This window comes from Phocoena phocoena, chromosome 16 (assembly GCF_963924675.1).
Source record: "Phocoena phocoena chromosome 16, mPhoPho1.1, whole genome shotgun sequence".
NCBI lineage: Eukaryota > Metazoa > Chordata > Mammalia > Artiodactyla > Phocoenidae > Phocoena > Phocoena phocoena.
Window position 1 is genome coordinate 82,443,117 of NC_089234.1, and position 23,621 is coordinate 82,466,737.

Below are 23,621 nucleotides of genomic sequence, written 5' to 3' on the forward strand. Positions count from 1 at the left end.
TTAGACGGTGTATCTTCTCTCTCCCTCGTGCTTTGCCTTGTGGTACTTCACATAATCACTATGCAACTCCTTAAAGACGTCTCGGACCCCCGGCTGCAGCGAGGCCCGCAGGAACTGGATGTCGGGCTCAATGCACAGGTCCAGGATGAGGTAGATGCCCTCCTGCAGGAGGCCTTTCACCGCCGGATACAAGGTGACCTGGGAGAGGGGGACACACTCACTTCTCTGTGAGCACAAACAGGCAGGTGCCAGACCCTTGAGGCTCTGACAAGGGATTCCAGCTTCTGCCACCAATTTGAGAAAAGACATTCTTTTTAAAATGCCATTTTGGGGGCTTCCCTGGTGGCGCAGTGGTTGGGAGTCCGCCTGCTGATGCGGGGGACGCGGGTTCGTGCCCCGGTCCGGGAGGATCCCACGTGCCGTGGGGCGGCTGGGCCCGTGAGCCATGGCCGCTGAGCCTGCGCGTCCGGAGCCTGTGCTCCGCGGCGGGAGAGGCCACGACAGTGAGAGGCCCGCGTACCGCCAAAAAAAAAAAAAAAAATGCCATTTTGCTTGTAAGTGAAACAACTGACTATTCATAAACTTTTAAGTTTATATTTGGGGGAAAGAGAGGCCAACTCAAGCAAACAAAAACCTGAGATGGAGTAAAACATCATGAAATCACAGGGGTAGCTTTGCTATTCAGTGAATGATGCCTCCGCACTTACCAGAGACATTTAAAAACTTGAATCTTTAGATTTAAAAAATCTTATGGTAGGACTTCCCTGGTAGCACAATGGTTTAGAACCCACCTGCCAGTGCAGGGGACACAAGTTCGAGCCCTGGTCCAGGAAGATTCCACATGCTGCGGAGCAACTAAGCCCGTGTGCCACAACTACTGAGCCTGTACTCTAGAGCCCACGAGCCACAACTACTGAAGCGGGCATGCCTAGAGCCTGTACTCCATAACAAGAGAAGCCACCACGATGAGAAGCCCGCACACCGCAACGAAGAGTAGCCCCCGCTCACCTCAACTAGAGAAAGCCCCTGTGCAGCAACGAAGACCCAACACAGCCTAAATAAATAAATAAATTTATGGGGAAAAAAAATCTTATGGTAAGAGCCACCTGAACACTGTGTCATATTCTTCCTCGTGGCCAATCACGTTGGAAGCTCTACTAACTATGGGATGAGGGCGGCAACGTTGCCACCTCCCCCCAGAGCAGGGCAGGCAGGCAGTGGCTCTGACGCTCTCCAACCGGATCCCTGATAGATCCCGTCACGTGGCTCAGTGTCAGACGTGACTTATAATAGATATTTTTACTTCTTTCAACAATAACACAATGGGCCCTAAATTCCTAACTGCCCCAGAATGGTTTAATCGGTCCCTGTGTCCAAAGAAGCAAGCCTTCCTAAAAATCTGGGTTAACCAAAATCCGGGCCACAGCAGGAGGAGTGGCAGCCCAGCTCTGGCGTGGCTACATCGGCTACTGGCACAAACTCTGCAGATCAGAGATTCAGGCTGGTATGTGGACACAGAGGCCAGGACAGCAGGCACTACTCACCCTGCCAGAGCCGCCCAGGCTTCAGCCGGACCTGGGCAGGGCAGAGTCTGCCCACTGTGGCAGCTGCAGCCAGAAAGCAGCAGCAAGGTTCCGGCTGACAGGCCTGGCGTGTGGCCAATTCTCCCTTAGTGTCCTGATGACCTAGGAGTTCATGCCTCTCTGCAGACATGCAGCTTCCGGAGAGGACACATTTTATTAACTAGGAGAAGCATGATTCACCAAGGCAACCTCCAGGAGACAGAGTCCTAAAGAGGCGGTTTGTTTCTGCCCCTAAGACGATGCTGTTGTTCACAGATACGGTTATTTTCACACAATAGCTCAAAAAACATCTGACAGATGATCATCTTAATTAAATTTTACCGTTTTATAGATGATAAGAACATGCAAGGGCCACAGGAGGAATGGCTTGTCTGTGATTCCATACTAAGGTATTAGGGAGGGAAAGAAAAAATAAAACGGACAAACTGAAACCAGAAGTCCTTAACCTCACTAGCTGGGTGAGGGCTTGCTCATCCATTCACCGAATCACCACTCACTAAACAAATAATTCCGTTTCCAAAGGCAAAAAGAGGCGCAGTAATTTCCCCAGTGGCAGCACTGAGGTCTGAACTGGGCATCTGAGTCCAAATGTCACAGCCCTTTAGCTGGTGTGTCTCCTTATGAAGTACAGCCCGGAGCACGGGGAGGGGGGAATGGGACAGCAAGGCCGGTAGTATCAGGACAACACAACCCCTTCGCATCTTTACGTTAAGACAGATTATTTGGAAAACAGGGGAAAAAAAGTCAATTTCTACAATGTTACGGTCACTGGCCAACGAATGGAAACATCTCTAAGTTAACCTAAAAGGACCTTAGGCCAGGGGAATAGTGCAAACTATTTAACTCTAAGCTATTGATATAGAGGGACAGTTGTAAATCTGATCTACAGGTAAAAGAGGAGATAAAAGTGACCGTAACTTCCCTGACACTTCTCCAGGGTGACACATCTCTGCGTGGAAGGAACAAGGTCTGTAGGAGCGGCTGCCCTTCCTGCCCGAGGCCGTCTCACTGTCATCGGCCCCAACCACCGAAAGACCTTTACCTATGCTGCCCGCTGCTGAAAAACTTGCCATCTAGCCTGTAATTAAACTTCAACATGTCTTCCTGGTCTAGAAAGATTTATGGCTCTCTCAGTAGAAGCCTCTAATACATATGGAATACTTTCTTCATTCCCGATTTTAAAAACAAATAAGAGTTAAAACGTAGACTGTCCTGCCAGTGGATTCTGGGACGCAACAGCCTCAGATAATTCCCAATGCCTTTGGCCTTCAAGATTAAAATTAAAAAATAACAGATAAGCATAAATTAGACACGAATAATGAGGCTGGCAAACCAGAGACTTTTCATAAAGTAAATCTCAGAAGAATAATCAGTGACTTCAGGGTTCAAATCACAGCCTCTGCTCTTGGCCCTTGGGTAAGTGATATTGACGTGTCTCATTTTGTTCTTCAGTGAAACAAAAAATCATACCAGCTCGGACTTCCCTGGTGGCGCGGTGGTTAAGAATCCGCCTGCCGATGCAGGGGACATGGGTTCGAGCCCTGGTCCAGGAAGATCCCACATGCCGCGGAGCAACTAAGCCTGTGCGCCACAACTACTGAGCCTGTGTGCCACAACTACTGAAGCCCGTGTACCTAGAGCCTGTGCTCCACAGCAAGAGAAGCCACCACAATGAGAAGCCCACGCACTACAGCGAAGAGTAGCCCCCATTCACCACAACTCAAGAAAGCCTGTGCACAGCAACAAAGACCCAACCAGCCATAAATAAATAAAATAAATTTATTAAAAAAAGAAAATCATGCCAGCTCGTATTCCAGCAAAAGCTCACATATTAATGACTTGACTGCTTGGGAAACAACAAGATTCTATAAAAATGTTAAATAATTGCAAGGAAACCAAACCCCAAGCCCATATCTCATTCAAAGGACGAACTGCAGGGGCCCTTGTATGCGGCCCCAGTTCCTACACACCCCGCTCCCCCCCCGACCCGGCCAACCGTCCGCCCACGTGACGGGTATCTCCACTGGCTGAGGGATTGGGGCCGGGGCTGTGGAAACAACCTGAAGCGGGGTCAGGATGGAAGCTGAGGCCACACCAGGCTTTCTAAGGAAGCCCATTCACACGACCCTCCCTTGAGAAACGCCAACACCTCTAATGGAACACATTTAACCAGTGGCTCGCCACCATTCTTACGAGATTTACAAAGGGGGGTATTCTATTGAGAGCAAGATAAACGATGTAACTGTGTATCTATACCTGCACAAGGAGACATAATACACCTGAACACAGTACTTTAAGAGTGCGACGTTCCATTTAAACAAGTAAGACACGAAGTCTTGTAACGAACTTACTACACAGGTCACGCGGGGTCTTGTGGAACTGTGAAAATAGCACACTGACACTCCAAAGTGAGATCACTGTTGAAGAATGAATGAATTATCCAGAATACTAAGGCCAAAAGTCAGATTAGTTGGGACCAGAGCGTTTAATCCAGTTGAACAAGTCTATGGGGGTCTCCCCCAGGCCATCTGCCTGAGCGTCGGAGAGCGGCCCCATGAGCCCCTGCTGCTGAGGGACCCCGGGATCCCTCTTTCTGCCTCCTGCTCTTGGAGCGGGGTAACATTTCACCTCCCTCATGACCCAAGAGACTGAGCAAAACAGGCCCAGGGTTTGTGCCAGAGCAAGGAGAGACCTACCGGTGGCTGAGAGCCCCCGCGACCCAGGCACCGCCAGCGCCCTGCGTCTTCGTGCAGCCCGCACGGGGACCCTGCAGGGGCTGCAGCACACGCGGGACAGCCGCCACCGCACAGGACCGCCAGACCCCACGGGTCGCTGGCCGCACAGCTGGGGGACCCTGCAACCGAGGACTGTGGGCTTACCTTCTGCACCTCCATCACATACTGGGCCACCATAAAGGGGGAAAACACCCTGAACTCCTCAGCCCGCAGCGCCATGTGGCTGTACATCCTTTCCACGAGGCGGGTGCACTCCAGCACCACTGGCAGGTCCTCTGCGCTTCCTACAGAAGTAAAGAGTTTCCCAACCGATTAGCTCAAAAGCCGTGAGTTTTAACTCTTCCAATTTTACTCTTTCAACATAGCCCCAATTATTCAAACCTTCCTTTTTTTTCCCAGACTCTTTCGTTGGCTCAATTTGAAGACAGAATTAGGGAGACAGGATGTGTCCAAATATTGATCTATGTTACAAAAGGAAAGGCACTTACAATCCTCAGCAGTCCGTGGGTTTTTTAAGGATCAGACTAGAATAACCAAGGTTTTAGGGTGGAATCTAGGATTGCTATTGTATTTAGAAAGGAAAATATGATTCTAAAGATAAGACGGCCTAATTATGTCTTTGCCTCGTTAAGTTTCAGAAATCGTCTAGGATTTCTCCTTTATAGACAGATATGAGACTCAACTACCATTACTAGACCTCTTGCTGGCTTCCCAGGTTTATTTCTGACTCCTAGTTCCTCCCACCCTGAAGTGCCAGGATCACCCAGGCCTTTACACACTCCTCTCCCAGGGATTCTAACAGCCTGAAGTGTCCCCGCGACCCAGGTTACATGCACCCCGGCCCCCTCCAGCCAGGCCGTCACAGCAGTTGGGGAGGGATCCCAACTCAGCAGAGCAACCTCCCCGGTTTTCACTCAGCATAGTAATACACCGTTTTTATAAAATTCTAGAAAATGGAAACAAGCCTACGGTGACAAAAAACACATCAGTGGCTCCCTGGGGCTGGGGCTGGACCCCAAGAGGGCTCTTTCGGGGATGATGCAAATGCTGTGTTTTGACTGTTGGTGGTGCTTCCCCGCACGAATTTACCCATCAAAACTCATTAAAGGGGCTTCCCTGATGGCACGGTGGTTGAGAGTCCGCCTGCCGATGCAAGGGACATGGGTTCGTGCCCCGGCCTGGGAAGATCCCACATGCCGCGGAGCGGCTGGGCCTGTGAGCCATGGCTGCTGAGCCTGCGCGTCCGGAGCCTGTGCTCCGCGACGGGAGAGGCCACAGCAGTGAGAAGCCCGTGTACCACACACACACACACAAAAACTCATTAAAGTATATACTGTAAACAGATGCAGTTTGTTACACGTAAGTTAGGCATCAGTGAACTTGACTTTTGGAATGCACAGTATAATATGCAAATTTCTAAATAATGAGACTCTCCCCCGAATTAGAAATTTAGCAAGAATCAACAAACCTCCAGGCTGGAAAACAAGCTGTACACATAATTTATGCGATTGTCATATGGCAGCTTGCTTCATTGGTAAACAAACACAACCTTGCTGAGATGCAGCAGGAACAGTGAGCTGCAGGAACTCTGCCCCCGTATAAGATGAGCAATAAGCTGGCTCCACCACTGCCTGTTCCTCCTTCATTTCCCCGTTAAACTATGAGCTCTGTAAGGGCAAGAATGGAATTGTAGATGCTTTTATATCCCCAGTAAATGAGAGTAAATATTTCCTGAATCTAGATACTTTTTTTCTCCAGAAAAGAACTATTTCAATTAGGGGATGTTAAATGCATTCACTGCTGTGGATACGGTTAAAAAATGTCACAGTCTGAAATTTTTTAAATTGTTTATGTGTTCATTTGATGATCTGAATATTTCTTTTACGTAAACTCAACTGTGTGGTTTTATCTTCCGTAACATGTGTGGCCAGAGACACCTGTAAAATAAACACATTTGAAATCGGTATCTGATACTGTTACTCTGAATTACCTTTGTCTTTCTGCCGCCCTTCACGTATAACTGAACACACCAGTCTATGAAAACAGTTCAAGAAAGAAGGGATGGCTTTCTGCATTACCTGCAATGATAGAAAAAAGACTATGAAAATATGTAGGCAACTGTTTATTTCAAGATCTACTTTAAAGGAGTTCATATTTATTTCCTTCTTAACCTTACCTATCAGGACACTCAAAACAGTGTGGCAACTCCTTTTTGCCAGGATTTTCTAGGGAAATGCTCACCCTACTTACTTAACTCTTTTACATCCGTCTTCATGGTTCGGGGTGGGGCTTCCATGCTGCGTAACTTTAGGAATCTAATGCAGCAATCCTAGTTTAGAATTTGCTGAGTCTTTTACTCTGTTAGTGGTGCCTTCTGGAAATGGGTAGAAATAAATAAATGTACAGTAGCCAGTGTATTCAAGTATAATTGCCACTAGAGAAAAAGATTACATAAAGCAAATCCATCTAAAATGAGAAACAAAACTTCTCATTTTTTAGCAATGAAAAGGTCTGGCTGGGACTTTATCTTGAAAACTGATATGAAAGTTATAAAACAGGCTTCTTCTCTTTTTTTTGTGGTACGCGGGCCTCTCACTGTCGTGGCCTCTCTCTTTGCGGAGCACAGGCTCCGGACGCGCAGGCTCAGCAGCCATGGCTCACGGGCCCAGCCGCTCCGCGGCACGTGGGACCCTCCCAGACTGGGGCACGAACCCGCGTCCCCTGCATCGGCAGGCGGACTCTCAACCACTGCGCCAACAGGGAAGCCCAAACAGGCTTCTTTTACACTCAACCGTCCTGAGATCATGATCAAAGCAATGCACTGTCCAATAAGGCAGCCATGAGCCACTGAAATGTTAATTAATTAATGTTAAAATTCAGTTCCTAGTCATACAATTCCACATTTTACGTAGTCAAGACACGTGTGGCCAACGGTTCCTGTGCTGGGTGGTGCAGATACGGAACACGCCCGGCCCAGGAGTTCTACTGGGCGGCACTGCTCTAAGGCTCAGGGTGAACGAGGAGTGAATCAAGTGTTGGGACTCTTTTCTTTGGTACAGTTTATCCAAGCAAAGTCTGGAGAGCATAACACCACATTCTTTATGTCAAGTTAGCAGCTTCAGCAACGTGTTCAGAAAGAGGTCATTTCTGCCAAAGAATTGCAGGGCGTCATCACATTTCCCGAGGCCCCGTCTTCCTCCTCTGCTATCACAGGGATTAAATGCACACAAATCCAGGGCCAGCCCATCTGAGTTCACACCCTGGCTTAATATGCAATCCCGGAGAGAACACCGAACCTTTTCTGTGCCTGTTTCCTCATTTGCAAAGTGAGGATAATAACAGGCTGTCGTGAGGGTTAAATAAGTTAAAACACGTCAAGAGCTCAGAATGGCACCAGCTGCAGATCACCCTGCCGGGGACCTGGCTGGGCTCACTCTGTGCTGCTCCCTGCACATTTACCCAAAGCCGATTCCAGCCGGGGGCCCGTATCAACCCCCATCCACCGCCCACACGGCCCAACGCGTGGGCCCCGCTCCCCTGAGTCTGCCCCGCGGGCAGTGAGTGTGAGCTGCCATCGTAAGTCACATCCTTCTTTGCTGCAATACCGTGTCATTATCCTTGTCAATTCTCTCCTTTCATTAAATGGTCTAATTCTGCTCAATGGTCATTCCTCACTGGTTTTGCAGGAGGTGCACACAGTTTTCCAACGTCACTTTCATCAACTGCATGAAATCCTGAATCTTTTGCAAGATCTGCAGTGTCAGTTTGTAATTGATTGGTATTGCATTTACATCCTACGGTCACACAAAAATCTAAGAATCAGCAGAGATCTAACAACAAAGAGTCTCACAAGATAGGCAGGGCCGAAGGCGATCCTTAAGTGGGGAGGACATTGGATGGAATGCTTAGTTTACCAGAGAATAAATTTTTTAAAAACCGCCCTGCTGGCAGGTCTCCAACCGTAGAACATCAAAACACTTAAAAAATATTTGAACGTGCCTATGTATGTGTGTATCTGTCCGATTTATAAGTTCCCACGCTTCACACGTATAGCAGAGGCACACACGAACACCAGCCAAGGAAATCCAGTCTTGTAGCTAAAATTCAGGCTCAGCGGGTGACACCGGCCAAATCATTCAGCAGCTCTGAGCATCGGTTTCTCTACCAATGAAATGGGATTGCCACCGACTACACAGACTTGCTGTAGGGGTGAAAGGAGACACACAGCAAACGTTCAACAAGTGGTGGCTAAACTGGAATCTCTTCTACGGGGCGTTTGCTCCTAGTCTCATTTTATTAAAAAAGCAGCACACTGTAAAACCGGAACTCAGGATGGCTCACTCCCTACATGCAACTGAATTATAAACCCGAGAGGAGATCTACGCCAGTGAGTGACATTTAAATATATGATCTGCAAAAACAGAATAATTTCTAATGGGCTTCCAGAAACACCCAGGACACAGGTATGTTCGAAGTGTCAGATCCAACACAGCCTGATGTGAAGGTCACATACTTCTGTGCTTGACAAGCCACCTGGGCCCTAGAAATTACTCGAAGCCGGAAGTTTGTTCCGCAAACCACTGTTCTTCCCACGCCGCCGCTCTTCTCAAGGATGCGTTTCCCTGCCCAGCGGGCGCCCTGTCCTCCTCACCTTCGGGTGACACTGCAGGATTGAGAAGAGCACGTTGTGGACCCGCGGGAAGATGCGCCCATACTCGGGGGGCCTCAGGGCGTCCAAGGGCACGGCCAGCAGGACGCCGAAGGCCAGGCCAACGTGGTGCGGGTTGCCGATGGCCCCCTCCCCCTGCCTCAGCAGCGCAGCCAGGACGTCCAAGACGGGCCCGACCAGTGCCGGCGCCACGGGCTGTTCCCGACAAGCCTCTCGGGTCTGCAGCTACAGGGCGAGGAACGAGGGACAGAAGATGAAGGCGATTCTCCAGAGAAACAGCCCCAAACCCAAAATGACCGAGGGAAGAACGTCCAGACCCCAAAGTGACCCGAGTGGTCACTGGGCAGTTCAGAGGGACAAGGAGACCAGCGTTCGACCCCTTGGGCGGCACCTACGAGGGACGTGGCCGTCTCGGTCCACACCCTCTGACGGATGCGCCTACCACGAAGAGAAGTAATTTCTCACAGAAGAGTTGATTCATCTACTTTCTCAGAATAAAGAAACTTCACATCACACACATAACTATTCTCCCAAAAAGATCCTTGGTTCTAAAATGTCTATAATTCAACTCCATTTGTTACATTTCATAAAGGACAGCTCTAGTTCAAGACATTCAATTATTGTTCTAAAGAATAAAGAGACTGAAGTTGAGGGGTGGCCCGAAGTCTTACCTGGGTGCCCTGGGCGAGCCCACCTGTGACAGCCCTCCTCACACGGCCAGCTGTAAACAGCACCCCAGCTGAGGCCGTCTGGGGCCTCTCACAGTGATCATCTTTCCTGGGTGCCCTGGCTCTGCTGACGCTGTGCTATCCCCTTTAGAGTGACCTAAACGCCTAGCCTGGTGTTTATATCCACGTGGCCCTACTATGCGCTCGGCCAACACTGACCAGGCACTGCCCTGGGCCCTATTCCCCCCTCCCCCCCTTTCTTCCTGATGTTCCCCCTACATACACCTAAGTACAAATGGGCTTCGTCCACTAATGCAGATTCCCAGGGAAACAACAAAGCAACAAAAGATCAGAGAAGAAAGCAATGTCTATTCTCTAGACCCTTTTGCCCTGAGAATATGCTAACCCAAGGCAATGCTCTCACGTAGCACAAGCTATAATCAGGGTTGATAATGATGCTCAAATAGGCACTGCTCTTCCAAACCCAAGTCTGGGAATACTGACACCAGACTTTTATTTTTTTTTTCTTTGCGGTACGCGGGCCTCTCACTGTTGTGGCCTCTCCCGTTGCGGAGCAGAGGCTCCGGACGCGCAGGCTCAGCGGCCATGGCTCACGGGCCCAGCTGCTCCGCGGCACGTGGGATCTTCCCGGACCGGGGCACGAACCCGCGTCCCCTGCATCGGCAGGTGGACCCTCAACCACTGCGCCACCAGGGAAGCCCCCCCTCCACTTTCTTTTTTTTGACACCAGACTCTTTTGAGAGCAGGAACACAGACTGCGCCCACCGGAACCAGGCTTTTGTTCTAATGAAACAAAAAGTCACGTGACTACTGTGTACGTTCACATGTACCAAAATTTAACGCCTGCATGGGATTAACAATCGTCTATCTGCAACATCACTATCCTAGTCGAGACCCATTTTTCTCCTCACTGAATCGTCACTTAAACACACATATTCCTCCACGTGAATGAATGCACTAAACTGCCCACAGCATTTCGTGTGGACACAGAGAGGCCTGGGACTCCTTCTCCTGTCACCTAATTTAAATGGAAGCCTCCTGTGGGCACCATGTTCCTTCCATTACGGACCACGAATGCTTTCTGACGCCCAAGGGCCTTCACATCACATCTACTGATGATACTACGTGTGCAACCAGACAGAGGTGCTGCCTGGACACCCAGACAGAAAAGCAACGTGGTTACAGCCGTCTTCAGGACACGGCCCCGGAAACACACTCTGCATAATAAAACCAGAGTGTGACAGAAGCAGAAGCACCGCCCCGTCTGCACGTGAAAGGCAGGGGCAGGGGGACGCATAACCCAGAGGTACTCACCATTAGAGCCATGACCATCTGTGGGCACGCACGCCAGAACAAACTGGCCTTCTCGCCACCAAATGGGCAGTTCAAGAGCAACTTGACCAACGTCACAGCCGACAAAACAGCCTAGGGGACAAGGGAAAACACTCAGCAGTAGGAGGAACCAGCTCTCTCGGGAAGCCCAGCTCGGGAAGCAGGCTGGTCACTGGTGCTGCGACAAAGCGGAGCCCGTTAGAGCCCTGTGCTGGGGCAGCGACGAGACCCAGCTTGGGTCAAGTGCTGGGCGTGGTGCCCTTCACGTCACCTAATGAAATGAACAAGGTGAGCAGACTGCGGCAAAGGAAGGGCCTTCTCTGTAGCGTCTCACTAAACCGAACACGTAAACGTGCCAGGACAGTGAAACACAGGAGGCCACGGCATCTTATCAGAGGCCCGTCTCGTCAAGGTGGCGTCGGAAGAGGAGGCCGCTGTAACTCACCCGCGAGAACCGCACGTGCCTAGGGGTGAAAGGAAACACGGACAACGTGCGACAAGTAGACCAGGTGCCGGGATGACGGGTGACGGTTTCCGACCATGGGAAGGGAGGGGAAGGGACTCAGTGACCCGTGCTGGGCATCTCTCAGCATCCGCTTCATCCATCGGCCCCTTCCTCCTGCCCCTAACGCTGCAGAGCCCACACCACGAAATCCCGGCTTCTGCCCTTTGCTCCCTCTGACCACAACCCACCCCACCCGGCCCGAGCTCCGTGTGTCTCCCCACTGAGGGTCTGCTGGCTGGTGCCCCCATCCCCCCATCTCCTGGCACTCACCTGCGCTCACTGCGCTGTGCAGTACTTTCCCCTCCCTGTCTCCAGCCCCACCCAAAGCCTCTCCACCTCTGACCTCAGCTCAGCCTCACCTCCTCCACGACCCTCCTCTGACCATCTGAGGGGCTTACACAGAAGCTTATGGTTTGTCTCCCCGGCTTGCTGAAGGGAAGCCCTGAGGCCTTCTCAAAGCTGGGCCCATCCTGCTGCACACGCACGGTGAGAACTTCCAGAGGGAGGAGGGTGGCAGCAGAGATGGGCCTCGCGTTCACACAGAGGAGATGTAAGTCCTCCCCGCTGCCCCCAATCTGCTCTCTCCAGCTCTCCTCCCACCCAAAGCAAAACCCAGCTCCTGGGTGCCAATTACTACCAGCAATCAAGCAGCCACTCATACAGCAGAGAAAGCTCAGAACCAAAAGGCCTGGGCCGCCACCCTGGGCCCAGTGAGCTCCCAGCCTTCCTCTGCCTGTGCGAGCAGGGACAGCCTCTGGCCGGTCCGGCACTCAGGGCCGTTCAGGGGACCAAACTCGAGCACATCAGCTCCGCGCAGAGCCTCCCAGACACACAGGCCTAGTGGGAGTGAGGGGCTTCGTTAGCAACTACCAAACAGACTAGGGGGCTAAGGACCAAAGGGCAACTCGTCACCCTGAAAGAGCCTCAAATGGGACCCAGGCTATGTGAGCAAACCAAGTAAAAGCAGAAGTACGACGTGAGAGGTCTCACACAACGGATGTGAATGTAACTTTTTATGGGTCAGTATACGAGTACGGATTGACTTTGCACGTTTGTTTAGTTTCAGCGCTGACACCGCATTGCAGGTAACTTTTCCCGTTGAAGCCCATATCACTTACGTGCTGCCGCCCAAGAGAGAAAGGAGCAACCCACCTGCAGATCTGCTCTCCACGCGTTACTGACGTCCAGTCCCTGGAGGATACTCTGCAGTGCCATCCGGAAGTCCTCTGTCGTCCCAACCTCTAACATTTGGGTGAACAAGGCTCCCAAATGAGGCTCTATCTCCTCAACTACCTGAACCGGAATCGCAGGATCTGCGAGGAAAACAAAACTGCTGTGATAGACAAGGGGCAGGTGAAATGGTACACAGCTGCTAAAGGTCAGCATCTCAGGGACGCAGCAACGGTCACAGTGCAGGTCGAAACTGCAGGGCAGATGCATAGCATGACACCAACCCCTCACACCCAGCACCTGTGACCTGCCCGTGGCACCTATGCCCTGCCCGCAGTACCTGTACCCTGCCTGCAGCACCTGTGCCCTGCCCGCAATACCTGTGCCCTGCCCATGGCCCCTGTGCCCTGCCCGTGGCACCTGTACCCTGCCTGCAGCACCTGTGCCCTGCCCGCAGTACCTGTGCCCTGCCCATGGCACCTGTGCCCTGCCCGTGGCACCTGTGCCCTGCCCGCAGTACCTGTGCCCTGCCCATGGCACCTGTGCCCTGCCCGTGGCACCTGTGCCCTGCCCGCAGTACCTGTGCCCTGCCCATGGCACCTGTGCCCTGCCCGCAGTACCTATGCCCTGCCCGCAGTACCTGTACCCTGCCCGCAGTACCTGTACCCTGCCCGCAGTACCTGTGCCCTGCCCGCAGTACCTGTGCCCTGCCCATGGCACCTGTGCCCTGCGCGCAGTACCTATGCCCTGCCCGCAGTACCTGTACCCTGCCCGCAGCACCTGTGCCCTGCCTGCAGTACCTGTGACCTGCCTGCGGTACTTGTGCCACCTGTGCCCTGCCTGCGGTACCTGTGCCCTGCCCACAGCACCGGTGCCCTGCCCGCGGCACATGTGCCCTGCCCACAGTAACTGTGCCCTGCCTACGGTACCTGTGCCACCTGTGCCCTGCCCGCGGTACCTGTGCCCTGCCCGTGGTACCTGTGCCCTGCCCGCGGCACCTGTGCCCTGCCCGCAGCACCTGTGCCCTGCCCGCAGCACCTGTGCCCTGCCCGCAGTACCTGTGCCCTGCCCGTGGCACCTGTGCCCTGCCTGCAGTACCTGTACCCTGCCCATGGCACCTGTGCCCTGCCCGTAGCACCTGTGCCCTGCCCGCAGTACCTGTACCCTGCCCGCAGCACCTGTGCCCTGCCCGCGGCACCGGTGCCCTGCCCGCGGCACCTGTGCCCTGCCTGCGGTACCTGTGCCACCTGTGCCCTGCCCGCGGTACCTGTGCCCTGCCTGCAGTATCTGTGCCCTGCCCGCGGCACCTGTGCCCTGCACCCAGCCCGAAGAAAAGCCCGAGAGAATGAGGAGGAAGACGATGTTCAGCAGGGCTTGTCTCTGGACCATAAGAGACAGGTGACCGGCACTTTCTTTATACTCTTTTTCTACTTTGCTTATATTCTTTTATAAAATCAATAGGGGCACAGGGGTGGGGTGGTGCTTTAACACAGACGGGGGTGTTGAAGAGATGGAAAGAACCCCAAGCTTGTGGGGACTGCCCGCTGCAGTCACCCAGTTGTTCCCACTTAATGCAGGATAGCCTTCTGAAGTAAACCCAGTGTCCCCAGGTTAGGGAGTTCAAGGCCCTTTGCAATCTGACTCCAGAGTAACTCTGCAGCCCCGTTCCAGCCAGCAGGCTATCCCACACTGCAGAAGACCCTCCTCTGCCCCAGTCTTTGCTTACGGGGGGCGGGCAGGACCAAGGCTTCGAGAGAGAACATCTAGGTCCAAGTGTTCCACAAACTGTAACATCCTGGATGCAGGACCTCTCTGGGCCTCAATTTGCTCATCCGCGAAATGGGTAGAACAGCACCAACTCTTGCGGTTGGCACATCAAAGAAAGGGCACCGCAGACTCCCATCCCTGGGAGGCTGAGTGTCAGCACTGCCACCTTACCCGCCCTCCCTTCACCCACCTCCCATGGCGGAGGCCTCGCCTGCCTGCACGATCCACCGCTCTGGTCATTTCAGAGCCTTTCCTCACCCTGTGACTCAGGTAAGTTGTGTGAATGTCTGTTTGCTAAATTAGACAAGTCAAAATCAACAGCTCGTTTATCGCCAGAGGACACAGTTCCACGTGTATATGAAGCGTTTTCAAAACCGATGCGTTCTTATAATTGAACCGAGGCCGCGGATTCTCCCGGCAGAGAGCACTTCTTTAAAATGCTCATTTTTCTGAGCTGAAACCTACCTGAATCACCCCCGAGGACCCAGGTGGTCACCTTAACTCTCCCTCTCCCAGCTCAAAGCCTTGGGCCACTCCCCCCTTGGCCTTTGCTCCAGACCTCCCACCACCCTGGTCCCTTCTCCAGGCCCAGTCTAGCAGCTCAGGTGCCTGAGGCCTGGGCCCTGGGGCAGTGCTCAGGCCTGCGACCTGGGGAAGCAGTGGGGTGGCTGGCCTCACTCCCGACCGCGGCTCTGCCCCCAAAGTCAAAGGTACCACCGGTCCAAGGACACACAGTTAGGACTTAGGGGCCACCTCCACTGCAGGGATAAAGGCGGACACTGCGTTCTGCAGGGGGTTGCAGGGATAAAGGGGGACACTGCATTCTGTCTAACGAAGGGGCAGGAGGGTCAGAGCTTCGGACCACCGGGGGCCATATCTCAGGACGTTCGTTTAGAATGCTCTAACCAGTGTTAACAGAGGACTGAATTTCAGCCCCCGTTACTAAGGTGACACCATTCCCTAAGACAGTAGCTGACAGGGTGAGACAGAACACGTGAGACCGAAGCCTTTCAGTCAATCCACAACCAGGGCAGATCAGAAAGGGGGGCGGCACAGTGTCCTTCAGGTTACAGCACCCCAGCCCTGGCCGTGGCCCAGGCGGCCTTGCTTCCTACGGGGCCCAGAGAACACCTGTGTGTGCTGTGATGGCTGGGCTAGGCTGGCAGACTCCCCAGCCCCACCCCAGAGGACTACCCTGACTAGCCTCCACCTTGGTACCAACCAAACAAGAAGAAAATGGACCCACGCCAACTGGGAACAGTGCCACCTTGATGAGCTCAAGTTAGGGACGGACCCTAGCCTGCTAACCTCTGACCTCGGGGACAGCAGGTAGTGACTGTCCTGCTGGAGAGAATGAAGACACCGGCTGGGTTTTGAGTCCTGATTAGCTGGCCTGCAAGGGTGACATCCGACTACAACACTGCGATGACATCACAGGCTGAGCCTCCGTCCAATCAGCATCCACAGCCCTGCGACGCCCGGTACCACTCTCAGACCTGCGGGACGCTGTCCTGCCCTCAAGGAATTTTATGAGGTTCCCTATAAATTAAGTCACTTGGAGTTTTGAAAAGTTGGCAGATTTTATCTTTCTGAAGTCCACTGATGGCGCTGAAGATCTGATACTGAAGGGCCTACGAATAAAGATGAAACGATCTATGTTGACCTCTGGGGCCAGGACAGAAAAAGGCTAAAACAGAGAAGAGTGGTTCAAAACTATAAACTAGAACAATCTCCAAAATAAGTGAAAAACTGAAGTGCAAAACAATATACCTAGAAGGCTGCTGTTTGTCTAAAAAGCAGGTAAAACAACTGTGAAGGTAACTGCTTACAGGTGCAGAGAAGGCAGACGCCGGAAACGAACTCCAGGGAGGGAGAGTTTCTCCCAGGTCATCGTGTGGTACCTTCGGAAATGCAGACCTGCTCCGAAAAGGAGAGGGGGAGCAACTCACCTGGCTGCCGCTTAGCGACCTCTCACCAAAAGCTCTACAGTACAGAACTAGCTCAAGAGAAAACGTCTCACCTGCAAGGACTTTTCTCACAGATTGAAACACAGAGGTAAACACAGACTCCTTCTGGGGGTGCAGTTCTGGGGCTAAAAAGAACAGAGTCAAAAACTGCACAGCTGCCTGGAGAGATGGGGTGTCTCCTGCTAGAGCCGGCAACTCCGACAGGATCCGAGAGTAGACAGCCTGGTAGAGGGCGGCACGGGGCAGCAGCACGTGGTCCGTCCCGCCGCGCCCGGAGCACAGGGCCACATCGGCCTCCAAGAGCGAGGCGACCGACGAGAGGACGGGCGGCGGGAGGCGGCGGCCCCGGGCCCCGCGGGCAGCGCACAGCTGAAGCACGGCCCCCGCCTGTACCACGGCCGCCCGCAACAGCTCACGCGGTGCTTCCAGGGCCTCGTGCTGCTTCTGCTCCTTGACCAAAGGCCCCAGCACCTGGCACAGCTTGGTTAAGGACACCAGAAGGAGCTGCTGGCCCAGAGGTGTCTGATCTTCCGACCGTGTGCCTGGAGCTGCTTCAGGGCGCAGCTGGGAACTCGAGAGGAACGCAAGGATTTTCCCAAAATTGAGCTCCGGGCTGAGCTTCCTCTGGAGGAGCACCTGCAGTGGCTGTTCTAAGAACGTCCCCACCACCTGGAGGAATTCCAGCCAAGAGGGGTCGTCCACGTCCACAAGAAACCTCCTACTGGCTTTGAACAAGGAGGTCAGCGTGATCTCAAAGATATCACTAACGTACATGACCCTGAGCACCGACTGGGCGTTCTTCCCTCTCTGCAGGTAACCGAGAAGCCGGTAGCACGTCATCAAGAACCTGAGGGTCAGCGAGGGGGAGCAAGAACTGCCCAGCACGGTGCCGGCCAGGGACAGCAGCAGGAGAACACAATGCACATGGCAGGGGGGTGGGAGGCTGTCCAGCTGCAGAGCAGAAAGAACCTCCAAAAGCCGAAGAATGCTCTCCAGCTGCTCTCCCTCCAGCTGGATGGGGGAGTCACCCCTGGCCAAGGAGAGTAAGTTTTGGGCGATTTCTCCCCTTGGCTCTACACCTTCCGATCCGACCTTTGGAAATCTGCTTTCCCCGTGAGCCACGACCGCATAATCCCCTTCAAAAAGCCAGGGCAGCTGCTGGCGGAGAAGAGCAGGGCCCCCCTGGGCGCCAGCACACAGGATGCCGGCGCAGCTCGCAGTCACGCGCAGTAAGAGCGCAGAGTGGAGGGACTGCATTTCGGGGAGGAGAGGGCTGTGAAGGACGGCCTTCGATATTTCTCCGAGTGTGACGTCTGGCTCCTCCTCCGCCGGGCCTTCCTGGGCTTTGCTCGTTGGCAAAGTTCTCAGCAGGACGTTGGCCAGGTACTGCAGGTCGTCTGGACAGAGATAGGATGCTAAGATCGTGAGATTGGACACGACCAAGTGCCAGTGGGCGACGGGGTAGGTGAGCGCGCTCACTGTCCCCACCTGGCCGTCCCAGGAGGCCGTCGTCCCCCGGGTCAGGCTCACTCTCCCGGAGCCCAGGATGTAGGCGGCGTCGCGCCTCAGAGCGAGGAGGGCTTCTTCAGACTGGACGCTCGCTTGCAGCAAGGTGTTTTTCATCCTCTGCAGGTAGAGCTGCTCCAAGCAGTACCTGCCGAGGGAGTCGGACTGAGCCGCAAACTCCTCTATCTCCTTCCACTGCCTGGCCTCCACGCCCGGGAGCAGCAGGGGGAGGCTCGAGGGCTCCGGGGCGGTGCCCGCGAGGGCCCCGGGCTCAGAGCGATACGGGTCACAGCTCAAGCCCAGCACAGTGTCCACCTGGGCCCAGGTATGGGCGAGCAGGAGCGCAGAGTCACCGACCCTCTGTCGCCAGGGCTCGGGCACCGAGGGCTGGGGCTTGCAGAGAAGGTCCAGCAGGGGCTTCACGAGGCCCCGCAGCGTCTCGTCCATGGTGCGCCGCGTGCGCCTGACCACGGGCAGGGGCGAGTCACCATCCAGGCTCCGCGCGTGGACCATGACGCAGTGCAGCAGCGAGCTCAGTGACAGCGACTTCAGGGCCATGTCCATGTCACCCTGCAAATCAGGCAGGACCAGAGACTGGAAGCTCTCCAGGATGAGGGCCCAGGCGTCCAGGACCTGGCTCGGGGGCAGATCCGGGAGGCACTCGCGGAGCACAGCAGCGGGGCCCGCAGACAGCACGGGCAGCCTGAGCGCCTCGGCCGCGGGGCGACAGATCACGCCCAGCACCTCCCCGAACAGCCGGGGCACCTGCCGGAGCTTGGCGAACGTCTGGAAGAGTGTACCGATCAGCGCCTCCTGGGCTTTCTGGGTCCGCAACTCTGCGACTTCTGCGTCGATCCAAGCTGAAGCCAACAGGTCATCCAGGTCTGGCTCCAGAATCAAATGATTCAGAGACAGCAAAACCTTGAGGCAGCGGAACCAGGCTGGCACGGAGGCCTGTGGGTGGTTTAGCAGCATCTCGGCCAGACGGCGGTAGAAGCGGAACTGAGTCTCCCCGTGCCGAATCCGGTCAGTGGCAATGTTGTAGATGGTACTACTGGCCACTGAATTCAGCAGCTGTTCCAAGGCCAGGAGTTCCACGGTCCAGTCAGACGCAGACAGGGCTTGCAGCTGCTCCTCCCGCAGGTGGGAAATCCTTAAGCAACCGAACAGCGGAGGGAGCACCTTGAAGCAGAGCAGCTGGTTCCCCTCCTTGAGGTAAGAATCTACAAAGAGCTTGTACAGCAGGGCCACGGAGTTGGCCACCACAGCGGCCTGAAGGGACGGTTCACAGTAGCCGGCATCCACCAGCCTGGCCATCACGGTGCCCAGGGGCGCTAGGAGATTCTTCATGGCCCCCATCTTCGTGTCACCTTGCTGCTGGTCCAAGAGCTCCTCTTTGTAGGAAGGGAGCAGCTCGGCCTGAAAAGCTCCACCTCGAAGCACGGCCTCAATCTGACTCCTAATGTCCCGGCCTAGCGCCGGCCGCAGCAGGCCCTGGCCAGCCTGGGTCCACGTGCCTGCCAAGAGTAAGTGTCTCAGGACCAGGCAGGGCTGGAGCAAGTGTGTGGTCACCTCCCCAAAGGTGCGTCTCGGGTTGACCTGCTGCCACTGAATCGAGAGGTAAAGGCCGAGGGTCAGGTGAAGAACCTCGAACAACTGGGGCGTCACGGCTCCCGGCTGCCTACAGGCCAACCAGCACAGCTGGCTCAGCAGGTCGACCGTCAGCTCCTGCCTGGCTGTGTAGATGACAGCAAGGGCGGGCGTCGAGAGGATACCCTGGCAGCAGCTCAGCACAACACAGATGCTCCTCTGAGATCCCAAGAGAGCAAACTCGGCCATTCTCTCATTGATGATCTGACCATTAAGAAAGAAAGAAAACTCATCACTGACCCTGAACCCACACGTACACACAAAAAGTACAACACAATCAGTGAACTCACTCCTTGCTCTCATCTGAATGAGAGAAATGCCCAGATTCGCACATCTAAATGAACTTGGCGTTTCCCTAGCGCACCAAAGGAAGGACCTGTCTTAACTCCTACACACATCCATCTGCTACCAGTATAAACTTGGGAAGGGGCTCGGTGCCTTTGTAAATTTGCTGTCCCTTTTGAAAGAGCAGAGTTTTATAAGGCTTAAACTCCTAAGATTTCACTTTTTCTTAGATCCTAAACCTATAATTCAACTTAGATGCTACAGGTAGATGGACAGTGGCCTTGGGTTATGATCCTGTGGTCCAAAACACATTTTTATAATCAGTCATACTCTTTGTATTTAAAAAGCCAAAGCAAAAGGCATTCTTCAAAGAGGAAAGTAAACGCTGCCAGCTACTACTTAACATACAGCAAACCCACAGTATTGCTTCCAAAATTCTGAAATTCACAAGCACCAGAAATCATGAGGGCCAGACAGGTTCCAAAGTTCACTTATAGGCTAAGTGACTTGCTCCCAGCCTTACGGCATCTGAGAATCAAATTTATCCTAGGTGTTAAGTTAGCAGTAGCCCAAGGACACAGGTGTGTTTATCTCCATCCGAGTAACTGCTGGCTCTGGAAAAGCCGAAACAAAGATATCACATACTTAAATGCCAGCACACTTACTACAGTGATCTCCAAATTTTTCTGATTATACAACTTTTTCCACACTTATACCTGATAAGGTTATAAATTATATGTATGTACTATAGCACTACTATCTTATATAATTATAAAGCATACATAGAAATTAAAGTGACTTTTTAAAAAACATATAGAGATGTAAGATTTTCTTCCCACACTCCCAAAGAACCATTCAGAATAACCCACTTTGGTGACCACTGGTCTATCATTTTAAAAAGTGACACAATTTAGAGCATAATTTCAAGAACCACTAAAGCCTATGAACCATCAGGCACCAACCATTTAATTCTTCTGTTCCCAGCCTCTACTGCTTTTCTCCTGCGCACACGCTCGTGTGGGTGAGGCTGCAGCGTAGAGCACAGGCTTTGCCATCAGACAGATGGAGGTTCAAATCCCAGCTCTGCCACTTACTTTCTGTGTGACTTTCGGCAGGTTACCTGGCCCACACTCAGTACTCCTTATTCGTGCTTTTTATTGTCACCGGCTATTCTCACAGTATTTCAAAATACTCAGTACTGACAGTGAAGTTTATAATCCTGACCTGAGACTTCAAAATCACGGAGCCAAAAACCTTTGAGGAAATTCTCATCCAGATTTTGGCCTCTGACCTCCCTCCAGTCCAGCAGAAAGGTGAAAAAAAAAGTCATGAAGTAGCATCATTTGCTGGCTACCTTTTCCAACTAAAAAGGTAATTAACCACTTTACGAAAAAGTTCTAAGCTTTTCATAATATAAAGTGCTTATTAGCATGGTGTAGAGCCTACGATATGCATTCAATAAGTATCAGTCGTTATTATAACTCTAAAAATATTATTTCTTTCTCCTCCCCTACTTTGATATTGTCTGTATCTTCATACCATTAACCGTAAGACAAATAAGCCTCCAGCATTAACAGGAAATCAATAGAGATACATGCAACACTTATAGGATAACATAGGAAACTGTTAATTACCTTGAGGAGGGAAATCTGAAGGTTAATTGTCTTTCCATTCTTGAGGAGATTCTGCAATTTTCTGCTATGTAGAATGTTATCCATATAGATCCAAAGCCTTTCGACAATGTCTTCCTTCAGTTCAAGTTTTTTCTTATAAAACGCAACCAACGACTGTCGTGCCCAATCAAGTAATACCTGAATTTGGAATATACTTTAAAAATAAACGAAAAACCAAATACAATTGCCAGGGGGGGAAAACTCTCCTCTAAAACTTACCTTTGGTAACATTATATTACATTTTGGTGTCTTAAAATATTTATTATTAAAGAATCAATCAAAAAAACTAAATGTGTCTTCATCTGGGGCCAATAAAAAGTTTCAAGAGAAACGGTTTCTTCTAACTAATTGCTTCCAAGTTTTACAAGTTAAAAAGCACAACAACAATTGCTCAGAATGGCCACAAAAGGAATGACACACAAAAGCAAAAATGCAGAGTCAGAAGACCAGGGTTTGTGTCCTGGCTTCCCGAGTTAACTGCAGCTTCATCCCTAAACCTATTTACCCTGTTCAGAAGACAGAGAGTCTTCTCTGAAATGATTCACAAGGGCTATATTAAAAGGAGGGCTGGACATAAACAGTTTCCATTATTGTGACGTGTTTCCTTATTCATAAACACAAGGAAAAGTGGTGAGGCTTCAGCTCAGGACACCAGAACTGTCAATAACAACACGAACAGTGACAAACGCTAAAAGGAAAAAACTCTCTCTGGAGAAGGGTAGCGGAAACCTTGATGAAATGGCCTGCCACGGCTGCCAGGTCAAGCGGCCAAAATGATTCTCAGGTGCAGCCAGATTTAGAAACGACTAGCTCTGCTAGTGCTCTACATACTGGACCTCATCATTTCAATGGCTGTAATCCACCTGACACATTTTGTGCTGCTTAATACTAGCAAATGAGTAACCGCGTGAGCTCATCATCCCGGTGTCTCCATTGCATTAACTGCTTTTCTTAGTCAGATAAGCTTGAGAAATGTTAACAAAGAGCCATGTCTTTCTGGGTTCCTAATCTGTTTCTAATCTACCGGTTTCTAATCTATTTCCCCTCAGTTTACTACAAATGCTAAAGCTTCCCTACTTCCAGCCTTCGATTCATCAAGTTCCAAAGACGTTTAACAAAGCACCAACAAGACTTGCTTATGGAGCATCACTTAGGATTTACAAACAAATGAAGCTGCCAACAGACTCAGAACTTAACTTCTGTAACCTAAATCCTAATTTGCTCACTGAAGCACATATTTAATTCAGAATATAAGAGATGTTTCCAAACATAAACGAAATGCTGAGGTTTTGTAACAGAAAAACTTTGTTAATGTAATACCTAACTACTTACTTTATCTCACTGATAGGACTTTTAACTTTCTAACCATGTTTCCTTCCCCAACCTTTAATCTTTTAAAATTTTAACTAAATGTCAATATGTAATTTACATAAGTGATCATTAGTTTAGGTTGTAGAAATGTAACTTTCACATTAAACTTACTTGTTCTTTATTTGGAAGAACACACTGATGGGAAATCCACGCAAAGTGCGCTAGTTTTAGTTTATCTTCCCAGGAAGTTGTCTTGCTTTTAAGTTTTAGAGAAATGCCAGAATAAACAGCAGCCATTGCTGCGCTTTACCTACAATTTAAAGCAATGGAAAAAATTTATATTTTTTAAATATAAAGGACCAGAATATTAAGGTCAAACTTAATAGGCAGCAGAAAACGAACACTATGTAACTTATTGTCTACATAACTTATACTCCTTTAAAAATATTTTTCTAATGAATTAAACACTGTTGGGCAGAAGTTTCTACATAAGATGCTTGAGTCCATGAGTTTCTTGGAGGAAATTCAAGCAGACGATGGATTACACACACACATACAAGTATTCCTGCTGTGATCAAACATCACATCCTCAGAGGTCAGTGCGCAGGAATTCAATGGAACAAACCCCAAAGTGTTCAAATTACTTGTGAAAAGATTCGTTCACACATGGCTTTAGACTGAAAGAATTGTTTCTGCAAAAATATTCTAATACATACTATAGAGTATATACTAGGACCCACCCCACTGAACAGCTTAAAAAGATAAATAGGGCTTCCCTG

At 51.5% G+C, this 23,621-nt stretch overlaps 1 protein-coding gene across 1 annotated transcript; it reads right to left on the reverse strand.

The window, feature by feature from the left end:
• On the reverse strand, positions 1-23,139 carry URB2 (URB2 ribosome biogenesis homolog). The gene is made up of 9 exons (XM_065894855.1): positions 23,014-23,139; positions 21,493-21,669; positions 16,471-19,777; positions 12,666-12,826; positions 10,991-11,101; positions 8,970-9,212; positions 6,309-6,396; positions 4,463-4,602; positions 1-198 (listed from the first exon to the last, which is right to left on the reverse strand). The coding sequence occupies exons 1-9, from the start codon at positions 23,137-23,139 to the stop codon at positions 1-3; spliced, it is 4,551 nt and encodes a 1,516-aa protein (XP_065750927.1).
• Positions 23,140-23,621: the final 482 nt, after the last annotated feature.

Coding starts and splice junctions, on each gene's coding strand:
- URB2 (XM_065894855.1), bottom strand. CDS start 23,139: ATGGCTGCTGTTTATTCTGGCATTTCTCTAAAACTTAAAAGCAAGACA. Junction 11,102..12,665: donor CGTGGAGAGCAGATCTGCAG/GTGGGTTGCTCC, acceptor CTTGTCCCCTAG/GCTGTTTTGTCGGCTGTGAC. Junction 199..4,462: donor ATGTGATGGAGGTGCAGAAG/GTAAGCCCACAG, acceptor CCCCTCTCCCAG/GTCACCTTGTATCCGGCGGT.